Source organism: Pseudorca crassidens, chromosome 14, assembly GCF_039906515.1.
Source record: "Pseudorca crassidens isolate mPseCra1 chromosome 14, mPseCra1.hap1, whole genome shotgun sequence".
NCBI classification, from domain to species: domain Eukaryota; kingdom Metazoa; phylum Chordata; class Mammalia; order Artiodactyla; family Delphinidae; genus Pseudorca; species Pseudorca crassidens.
The window spans coordinates 61,239,416-61,250,594 of record NC_090309.1 but is presented as its reverse complement, the minus strand read 5'-3'; the positions used below and the strand labels follow the sequence as shown (position 1 = coordinate 61,250,594).

Below are 11,179 nucleotides of genomic sequence, written 5' to 3'. Positions count from 1 at the left end.
ATCAGTTGTGCTTTCCTCCATCAGATTTATGGTCTTCTCCCAGTCAAGACTGTCTCCCAGCCACTCCTCCAAATTCCCTTTGGTCTGGACAGGGATTACTTAGATCTTCTGAGCCCACTGCACCAGCCTAGCACAGGCCTCTCCTCCCACGCTTATGGATCAGCTGGCTCTGCATGTGTGGAGGCACAGAGGGTGGTGAGATGGGGGTGGAAGGAATCCTTGTATCTTTTCACAGGAGGATGGGTATCCCATTCCGGCATTTATGTGTCTTCTCTGAGCTACGATCACGGGGGAGTCTTCTTTGCCTGGAGATGGGTTGAAAACACCTCCTTTCAAACTGGCGTCCTTCCTTCTGTTCTCAGCAAAGGTCTGCTTGTTTGCTGTTGGCAAAGCACCCCAACTGTCCACTAATTTACTCTCAGCAGACTCTGGGGAAATATCCAAATAAGTTTGGTTCTCAGCAACAAGCAGGCCATCACTTTCTTCTTTGTTAAACTTGTGGTCTTGGCCGCTCTCACCTTTTGAGACGGACTGCATTCTGCCTATGGAATGTGTTATCTCTGCTTTCACTTTACTACGGCTAGCCCTTGAATTCTTTGCGCGCGAAGCCAAGGACGCTTACTTGGCAGCCTGTCCCAGGAACCCGCCCGAGACCTGGGACATGACCATTCTCTTGCACCCCAATTTTCCTGCAACCTCTTTACAAAGGATATTAATAAATCTACTTCTTACCTAAAAGAAAAAACAAACAAAAAACCAACCAAACAACAAACAAACCCTCCCCCAAAACCCTGTGGTCTTAAGAGCACAGGGTAACCTATTTTCAATCTCCCTAAGTTACCAAGCTGGAGCTGAAATCCTTGCTGTAGCCCCAGTAAGACTTCACTCTTTCTGTTTCTTCCTTCCTCGCTCCTACAGGCCTCTGCTCCCTCCCTTCTCCATCCAATCCCCCTTCTTCTTCCTCCTATGATTCTCTTTGTCTTTCCTCTCCCCCCATCCTCCTCTAACTTCTCTCTTCTTTCCTTCATTTCCTCTGAAAAAAATGAGGCACACTGAGATGGCTGGGGGGATGTGAGAGCAGGAAGGGGGCTCAGCAAAACTCCTGGGAGTAGCAGGCCAGGCCTAGTTTGTAGCCTCCCCCGGCAAGACTCCATCCTTGCCCAGATTCTTCTTAGAAACTGAAGGAAAGGGAAAAAGGAACACTTTTATGCCCTCATCCCCTGAGCTTTCAGTTGCCAGCTTTAAACAAAATTCCTCCTTACCTAAGTACAGTCTCCTACCCAGTAGCTAAGAATGACCCAGTGCCACCTTAGTGTCCTCATCTGCAGCATTAATTACAATAGACAATTTGCACATCAAGCGGGAATAACTTTAAAACGTTGAAAAAGACTTCCCTTAAAATTTCCACTGTCACATAAATAAGAGTGTACCAGTTAAGCTTTAAAAAGGCCATTCGAGTGATGTGCCCTTTACTAGTTCAATACATTCGTATAGGAGCCATCAGTAAAGGGGTCTTTCTATAGTCTGAGGATATCTGCTGTGAGGTTGACGATGACAGACTTTGTTTTGAATACTAAAGGCAGACCTGTGACTCAACATATTTTGAATGGCTGGGAAAATGGGACCTGCTCCATGTATTCTTGTAGAGCCTTTTCTTCTCTACACCTGGTTTGTGTGTCTATTCTGTTCCAAGCCTCTTCCCTGGCTCTTTACGGTACCTTGTCCAGCAGCACCTGGATTTGCTTCATGCTCTGCAGGAAAGGGTCTTGAAGTGGCCACGCCAAGGGGTCCTTGGAGATTTATTCCTTAAGTTAACAAATGATGAGGTAAGTTTTTTTCTTAATCCTTTATAAACTTGAATTATATGTGTCTGTGTCTCCCTTGTCTGTTTCTCTTAATAGAGCATCTAGAACCAGTGAATTTCAGAGTTAGAGGAACTCCTGAGATCTAGTCTAACCTCCTCATTCTACAGATAATGAAATAAAGTTCAAAGAAATTAAAAGCCTTGGCTGAAATCACCCAGCTATCTAGATATCTGTAGATCTGTGGCTAGAATCCAAGTCTTTTAACTTCCAGATCATCACTTTCCACTGTACTATAACTGCCCCCATTGAATATGCACGTGTATGTGTATGTATGTGTATGTATGTGTATAAGTATATATACACGCACATATATATCCATACATACATATAACATAAATATATGAGAGTCTGTATATATGTATATACTTTCACACACAATTTCATTTCCTAGAGATTTTTTAAAATGTGATGGGCAGCTATTTGTCTGGAATGTTTTTTGTTTTCACTTCCCTGGAGAAAGGGTGCTAAGGTTTGAAATCTCTATAATGTTCTTCAAAGAAAGTATGATTTAGGCCACAAGTTGCAAACTCAAATGCCTATAGGGCCAGACAATGACATTAGTGAGGAGAAGTGAGCTGAATGTAAAACAATGTGGACTGCGGGGAAGTGAGCTTAAGTGGAGCACATATGCTTTCAACAAAGAATAGCTACTCAGCTTTATCCAGTTGTTATGCAGGAAAAAAGGACTAGAGTTACCAGAACTTCTGATATTTTAAGTGAAGCTGGAAATCCAGAATTTTGTACGAAATTTTCTTATTTTAAAAATATTGTGTGGGCTAATTAAAACTGGTCTGCAAGCCAGATTTTGCCTGCAGTTAACCTCTGCATATCGATGATTCTCAGCTGTGATTAATAATACAAAATTTACAAATTATTTACTCGTATAGAGTGGATGTAATACTATCCCTCTAATATCACTTTTACTCATTTGTATTCAGTATGCTTTCTTGAGCTGAAAATTGTTATATCTATGGGAGTATAACTTTGAAAGGTGAGAACTGTTTTCCTGAGGGGATATTCCATAGGTGAATATGCAATTAGTGGAAAAAGTCGAGAAACCCTGGTCTAGAAACTATGAGGTGAGTTTGACAAAGTTCCTCATTTAGATGTAGATGATTGAAGCATTTCATCATTAATGAAAGTAATTAAAAAACAAAATATGCATTTTTATCACTGAACAGGTTTTAAAAATATTTTTCAACTTACATGGCCCCTTCCCTCTGGTTTGGTTTATCATTTCACTTTCTCTCGTTAAAGCAGGGATACTGAGTTTTGTTTTCCAAATCCACAGGAATATTTTCCTTAAAACCAAAAATATTTTTAAGGTGAATTAAAAAAAAACTTACTACACACATTAAATGAATGATTAAAATCATCTCTGCAAAGTACTCCATTTAATATGCATGACTCTGTAAACATATTAGTTGTTATCATTCCTGTCTCCAGGTTCTTACCATGCCTTTTTCTGCTTGTTTTCAAGAATAATTTTTTGGATTATTATGTTGCTTACCTGAGGGACCTGCCAGAATGCATCTCTTTGGTTCACGTGGTTGTTCTGAAGGAGGTATGTGTGCACTGTCCTTTGGTTACATGTGTAACTATATGATGTTGCTCATCTGCCCAGAAACTACAGCACATGCACTCTGAGCTTGTTCTCCAGGCTGGGGAATGGCTTGAACAGAGCCACTGACATTCCTCCCTGGGGTTAAAGGAGCCCACTCAAGGATCAGTGCCATTGCTTTGGTCTTTGCTGTTCCTTGCTGACCCTCTGTTCCATTCCATTGGAAATACAGACAAAGTAAACAGCTATTCTAAGCAGAGATCTTCAGACTGCAGCTTTGCAGCCTTGAGGGGTTTTGGGTTTTACAGGCTCGGACAATATGAACTGAATATTAAATTCATGTTATCCTGTATCTGTCAGTTTATAAGATTATAAAATGGCTTTAGTCATGTTGCTTTAAGTATCGCTTCTGCAATGATATATTAGGTGCTCAATAAGCACATATAAATATAAGACAATTCAAGTTATTTTAGGTCAATAGAAAAGAACCGTATCAGGAGCTCTAAAGTTAAGAGTTAATCAAGTTTCACAAGAGGTGAGAGGCTCCATTAACTTTCTACTTCAACCCCCTACTGCTCCCAACCCAGTACAATACCAACCACGTGTTAGCACTCAGCAAATATTTGAGTAAGGGAAAGGAGGGGAAGGGACATGGAAAAAGTCCAGCATGTTTCCTGCTGCCAGGCCAGCTGACCAGTTTCTAATCATACTCCCTTCCCCATTCTCATGAGGCTCCAATCCACCCTTAGTGCCTATTCGTAAACCACTGTAAAGATTACTGGCTGAAGAACCTTAATGAATTTAATCAACTCATATATAATTTACTGAATGCCCACTGTGCTAAGATGGTGTTGGAGGGTGGGGAAGAGGAGGGAGTCGTTGGGAAACTTGGGTGGATTCTAAAGAAGTGTATGACATGCTCCCTGCTAGAGAAGAGTTGTCTCCTTGAGCATGTCCCCCAACAGATCAATGCTGCCTGACACTCTAGATGAAGAAAATTCTCTTCAGAGAAGAGAGTAAACCCTTCTTACTCTGGGGGAACCGACTCTGGGGTTTGACAGCCAGAGCTGGGGGGACGCTGAAGACTGACTCCAACTTTCTTTCATTCAGGGTGATGAAGAGATTAAGTCTGACATCTATACACTGTTTTTTCACATAGTTCAGCGCATCCCTGAATATCTGATACATCTGCAGGTAGGTATGGCTGGCCAAGCCACTAAACTGATTTTCATGCTAAACAGGTGTTTTTGGCTTCCAATGAAAGACACTGTGAAGGGTCAAGGAATCATTAATATTTCTAAGAAGTGTTTAAATGATTTAGATTGTTATGCTCACCCCATCTCCACCTTGTGGTATGAGCTAGAATCTCATTCTCTAAAACTATTTGGCTTGTGACGCCAAAAATGAAGTTCTACCTTCATTGACCAGCAATTCACACCTATGCTGATCCAGGATCTTTCTATGGCAGCTCCTGCCAGACCCTGGATACCTATTCAGTCCCTTCCACCTTGGTTCTACAGCCATCTAAATGCACCCCTGACTACTACTTTCTTTTGGCTTGCGTCCAAGAGTCTACAATACATTGTGCTTATGTCTTGTGTCACAGGAGAAGCATGGAGAAGCTGATGAGCTGACTTCTTCACACCATTCTCCCGCAGGGTTTGTAGCATCTTGGAGGCAGTAGAATTGAGAAAGAGACTCATCAACACCCCTACCAGCCCCTCTTCTTCCCATCACCCACCTGTTCTGGTTTAATTGCTGACTGATCTTCTTAAGTAATTCAGTGAAAGCATCTCAGAAATGCTTGGGATTTGTCTCAGGTAGAAGTAGCCCAGTATTAATATTAAAAAGACTTTCAATTGTATGTGGCTTTAGATCTTAAAATCATTCTCTCACAGTAATTATCTAATTTAATCTTTTCAACAATCCCATGAAATAGGTATCATTATTAACATTTTTTTAGATAAGGAAATGGAGACCCAAAGAAGTAACTTGTCCAAGTTAAGACACCTGGTCAGTGAAAAAATATAGGCCTGAAACCCAGGTCTTGCAAGCAGGTTGTAAGTAAGCAAATAAGAGCCCAGATTCTGCTGTCTGACTTGAGTTCAAATCCTGACTCTGCTACACATTAGATGTGTGACCCAGTGAAGATTACTTAACTTCACTGTGCCTTGATTTCCTTATTTGTTAATTGGAGTAACAATGGCATATATCTAACTGGGTTATGGTAAAAATTAAATGAGAAAATAATGTAAAGGACTTAGTGCTTGGCAATAGGAAGCGCTCAATAACTGTTAGCTTTCCCAAATCCAGCCAGCATGCACATTCCACTATAGCACAGCAGGCAATGTAACAGGAGGGGCCACTAGGCCAGGCTTGATCATAAACATCCCCTCACTTCCAGCCTTGATGCCTGACCTTCTCACCGTTGGTCTGACTCCTTTGGGTTATAAGGCATTGCCTATAGACAGTAATTGTTAGAATGGCTCCATTACTTCAGAGATCTAATTAGTAGATCCTTCTAATTTTTCAGAAGGAATTATGTTCAAATTCAACTCGAACAGGAGCAATAGTGACTATTATTTTCCCTTGGTGTGATGGACAAAGAGAACAGCAAGTTTGACTTTTCAGTTTGTAATTAAATTGGCCATTTGCATCATTTTGATTAAATGGCTACCAAACTCTCACAACAGATCAAGGCAAGGTACAGAAGAGACGAAACAACTTTTCATTCTAACTATGCAATGCTGCTTCCTTTTTTCCTCCATCCAGAACGTCCTGAAGTTCACAGAGCAGGAACACCCTGACTATTACCTACTTCTTGTGTGTGTTCAACGCCTGCGAGTATTTATCTCACACTACACCCTGCTGTTTCAGTGCAATGAGGATTTGCTTATTCAGAAACGGAAAAAACTCAAGAAGTAAGGTTCTGATGGTGCAGTCTAGAGGGTTGATCAAAGGTGTCTGAGAACAGGGATACAGACGGTCAATGTGAGTGTCTGTCACAAGTAACCACACTGAATGTAAAGCGGCTGAAATGCAGTGATGGAGGCGGAAGAGAAGAGAGAGCAGGGGAGGGAAGAGAGGTGACCAGGTTGGCTACACGAGGGAGGTACTTACTACCTGGTGGAAATTAATTTAGAAAAATAAGCACTTTTACTCTAATGCTTATGCAGACCTTCTATTATCTCATGTTGCTAACCACCTCAAAAATAGCTGTTTCACTAAACTTGCCAGGTTTAAAGTTGCAGTTTAAAGGCCAGAATGTGATTTCTTTCATTAATTCAAGAAATATTTACTGAGCACTTATTGAATATCAGGCACTGTTCAGCAAACTGAATATACTGCAAAGAACAAAACAGACAAACATCTTTGCCACGTGGAGCTTGCTTTCTAGACCTGGGTAGCCAGTTAATAAATAAGTTAGATGGTTTAAGTGCTATGGATAAAAATAAAACAAATAAGGGAGGGGGTGGTGGTTGAAAGGATTTCACACTAAGAGGAAACAGGAAGGACTGATTAAGGAAAATCTGGGCTTATGAGGGAACAGAAGCAACTCATAACAAAGCTTCCTAATAACCTGGAATCCCTTCAACCTCATCCCAATCCAATGAGGGAAACAGAGTCATTTCTGTGCGTGCTTTACACCAGTGAAACATGCTATGTCCCAAACCAGGGCTCCTCTAATGGATGACTTCTCCTTATACTCCCCTTACCCCCAAACTCAATTCAGCCAATTAATCAGCATCCCAACTCCTACCCAGCATCCAGCTTGCACTCTATTATGTAAGCAACCTGGTTTGTAGAGAGCCCTGGAGAGACCGAGAACTTCACAGCTGAGCTTCATCTGAGAAATAGTCTGCCTTTCTTGGTATAATGTGTGTATTCAGAGAGCTGATTTCCCATTGTAGACCCTGAGAATAATTACCTCCATTCCATTAGGTCATCCATGGCGAAGCTGTACAAAGGGCTGGCTTCCCAGTGTGCAAACGCCGGGCAAGACGCTTCTCCCACTGCAGGCCCCGAGGCTGTCCGTGACAGTGGGATCCACTCCGAAGAGATGCTGCAACCCTACTCTCCTGCTCCCAGTTCTGGCCCTGCTGTCACGTAAGCACCTGTTGCTGTGGAAAGGTTAATGACAATGCCCTCGCCTCCCAGGTGGCCTGTGTGGGGGTAGCAGGCCAGCCTGTATTAGGAGTATGACCTACAGGACTCCTTCCTCCCTCTTGCCCCATCAGGTCCGTATGTGGCAGGCAAGCAGCTGACCCAAAGTTTGGATCCCAGAGGACGGTACTTATGTTAAAGAGCAGGCCTAGAGGCTGGACGTCACTCCCAACACTTTTATCACACATAACCACCCTCTACCTACAGCATGAGTCTCTCTGGGTTTGGACAATGACAGAGTGGAAGGGAGTGCTGTAAGATGACAGGAAAGCATTTTACAACCCCACAGAAAGGTGGGGATCCACTTAATGTCTACAAAAGATGTAGTGGAGAAAAAGGTTTCCCAGTCAGGGGTCAGAGGAAGTCTGGGCTCTGAGGATGAGAAATCCTCAGAAGGTTGTTTAGCCCTTCCCAATTCTCCTTGAAGCTTCTTCAGAAAGGGACTTCATGACCTCTGTTCTTATGACAGCTTCTCTGAAAGCTGTTCTGGGCAGTGGATGGATTTGACAGTCTCTTAAAGTCACTGCACACAACCCTCTCGCACACTAAGCTGGATTCTCATTCAGCCAACTTCTTGATGATCTTTAGGGTAAGGATTAGGCTATTTACATATCTGGAACTCATTTTACCTCTGAAGGATGTCAACTTGGCCACCTTTGAAACTGGGACTTCTGGAAGAATAAGGGAAACCAAAACTCAAAATTCCAAACCCCCAATTTACCAAATATAGACAATTCTCATAAAACTAATTCCTTAGACTATAATTTCTACTTTGGGTTTTATTATCTGAAGGAAAATTTAGAAATCATGCAAGAAGCTACTTTTCTAAAACTACAATGAAGTGAGAGGTAGGCAGTTGAGATTACTTCAATGTTTAATCCCTACAGTTTTTAGAATGCTAATTACAGTCACTGGAAGGAGCAACTGATCAATAACACAAAATAAATCCTGTTTGCTTTCTGCCCTTATCTCTTAAAATTGAGAACATTTGTCAGTGAGAGATGGAAGTGCAAATGTGGAGGCAGAAGGGAGAAATTTTATCATCATTCTGAAAACCTATGAGACATTCACTTTTCTATAAATAGAGCCCAGGATGATTTTCTTACTATAGAGAAAATCCTGGAAGTCCTATAAGGAGAGAACTCCTTACAGAAAAAAATACCTTTCCTGAGTGGGGAGTGGGAGACAGGAAGTGGAATTTTAGTTTGTGGATCACTTCAGCTCTTAGAACAGTGACAGAACTCTCTACTTTGAAGTGAGACAAATACAGCCAAAAAAAGAAATCCCTAGAGATTATATCCAGACTGAAGAAGATGGCTGCCGTTGCACTCTGTGCTAGAAACATAACCAGAAAAAAACCCAACAAGAGTCTTCCAAGTTAAAAGAGAATTCAAGTCAATATTTCATTTTACTATTTTTTTCACCTCTGTCAATGTGAGACCTAATTTTCATCTTAAGACCACCAGAGAAAGATACTCAGTGTTAGCATTTACAACTGCATTCTTTATGCATTTCTGTGGTAGAACTAAGTATGAATAAATAAACTAGCACAACCAGTTTGGGTCAGTGTGTAGTAGTCCACTCACATCTGTCTGGCAATTAATTCCAGCAGAACTGGCAAACCACATCCAATCTGATGGGTATTCTATCCAAGCATCCAATGTTATTCTTTATCCATGATTAACCAAAAAAACCCTGCATGAAATTGGGCATATTCAAAGTGACAGCCTTTTCATTTCAGTAATGTTTTTTTGGGTGGAAGTTTGAGATGACTTATATAGCATGCTTTATAGCCACAAGGAATTTTTAGTTTATTATGAAAATTTCAAACATACAGAAAAGTAAAATGGACACTAAACCCCACACACCAACATTCAGATTCAACGGTTATCAAGATTGTACTCCACTTACTTCATCTGGGAATTAATTCTTAAGCATTAAGATCCACGAGTTGAACACAAGTTGTTTCCATGATTTTACATGACTCTGCTAGGGCAAGAAAGGGAGAGAAGAGAGAAAAGAGGTGCCTTGGGGCCTTGACAAGTGGTGGGAAGGGTCGGAGATTCCACATGGGGAATGATGAGCATCCTTGGCCTACCAGCCATCTCTGCGCAGTGCCTCTGGGCTCAGACGGGTACTTCCGGCATCCCCTTCACAGATGGTCATTTTCACTCTCCCACTTGGGGGACCAGGGCTCGTGGGGACTCCTTAATCTGAGAAGCCTGTGGCGCGTGGTAGGTAACACACGTAGGCGGCTGGGAGGGACGGAGAGGAGGGAGTCGGCAGTTTGCACCTAAGCGGTATCCGGCAGGCAGTGTGTTGGTCCCGGCCTTGCGCTGCTCGGTGAGAGGCGTGCACTAACAAACCGTAAGCACACTTGTTTTGTATTCTCTTTCCCCTTTAAAGACATTTGATGCCCCCAGTGAAGAAAAGCCAACAACAGCAAAGCTTGATGGAGAGCATGCAGCCCGGAAAGCCCAGTGACTGGGAGATAGAGGGCAGAAAGCACGAGAGGCCTGAGAGCCTCCTGGCGCCGGGGCAGTTCTGTGCCGCCGAGCAGGACGTGAAGGCGCTCGCTGGGCCCCTGCAGGCCATCCCGGAGATGGACTTCGAGCCCTCTCCGGCCGAGCAGCTGGGCAACGTGGAGCGCTCCCTGCGCGCCCCGGCCGAGCTCCTGCCCGACGCCCGCGGCTACGTGCCCGCGGCCTACGACGAGTTCGAATACGGCGGCGAGATCTTCGCGCTGCCCGCGCCCTACGACGAGGAGCCCTTCCAGGCGCCGGCCCTCTTCGAGAACTGCTCGCCCGCCTCTTCCGAGTCCAGCCTGGACATCTGCTTCCTGCGGCCCGTCAGCTTCGCCGTGGAGGCCGAACGGCCCGAGCACCCGCTGCAGCCCCTGCCCAAGAGCGCGACGTCTCCGGCGGGCAGCAGCAGCGCCTACAAGCTGGAGGCGGCGACGCATGCGCACGGCAAGGCCAAGCCGCTGAGCCGCTCGCTCAAGGAGTTCCCGCGCGCGCCGCCCCCCGAGGGCGTGGCCCCGCGCCTCTACAGCACGCGCAGCAGCAGCGGCGGCCGCGCGCCGCTCAAGGCCGAGCGCGCTGCGCAGCCGCACGGCTCGGCCTCCTCCGCCCGTGGCGCGCCCAGAACCTTCTTTCCCCAACAGAGGTCCCAAAGCGAAAAGCAGACCTATTTGGAAGTAAGGAGGGTAAAGTAAAACCGACCCCAAACCCACAGCGCTGGCAGCCCCGGGCCTAGATCTTCAGGGTGCAGCCTGGGCTCACCTAGCGTGGAGGGGAAGCAGGCTGGCTGGGCGAGGATGTTGAGGGAGAGCCTGGGTTAAAGGCTTGACTATCAGTGGCCCTCGGAGGAGAGCGTTAGCGCCCACTCTGCAGTGCTAGGACACAGGAGTATGCCTTACCTATATATGTAGGACGCCCGAAAGACTAGGACTCCTAGTAGACCTGATTAAAACACCTCCCCCCCCCCCCCCCCCCCCCCCCCCCCCCCGCCAAGTGAAAGAGTTAGAGGTGTTCTCTGCCTTGCTGCTTAAGCTGTGGCACCTCCCAGCTGCACTTCACTTGCGGGGCAC

At 44.6% G+C, this 11,179-nt stretch overlaps 1 protein-coding gene across 1 annotated transcript in view; it reads left to right on the top strand.

Annotated features, from left to right (window-relative positions):
• Positions 1-11,179, top strand: part of ARHGEF33 (Rho guanine nucleotide exchange factor 33) — a 79,488-nt gene that overhangs the window by 50,289 nt on the left and 18,020 nt on the right. The window contains exons 11-16 of the mRNA XM_067703203.1: positions 1,694-1,826; positions 3,346-3,429; positions 4,537-4,620; positions 6,199-6,347; positions 7,369-7,533; positions 9,997-10,795. Of these exons, the coding sequence (XP_067559304.1) occupies positions 1,694-1,826; positions 3,346-3,429; positions 4,537-4,620; positions 6,199-6,347; positions 7,369-7,533; positions 9,997-10,795 (1,414 nt within the window). The remainder of the gene's footprint in view (positions 1-1,693; positions 1,827-3,345; positions 3,430-4,536; positions 4,621-6,198; positions 6,348-7,368; positions 7,534-9,996; positions 10,796-11,179) is intronic.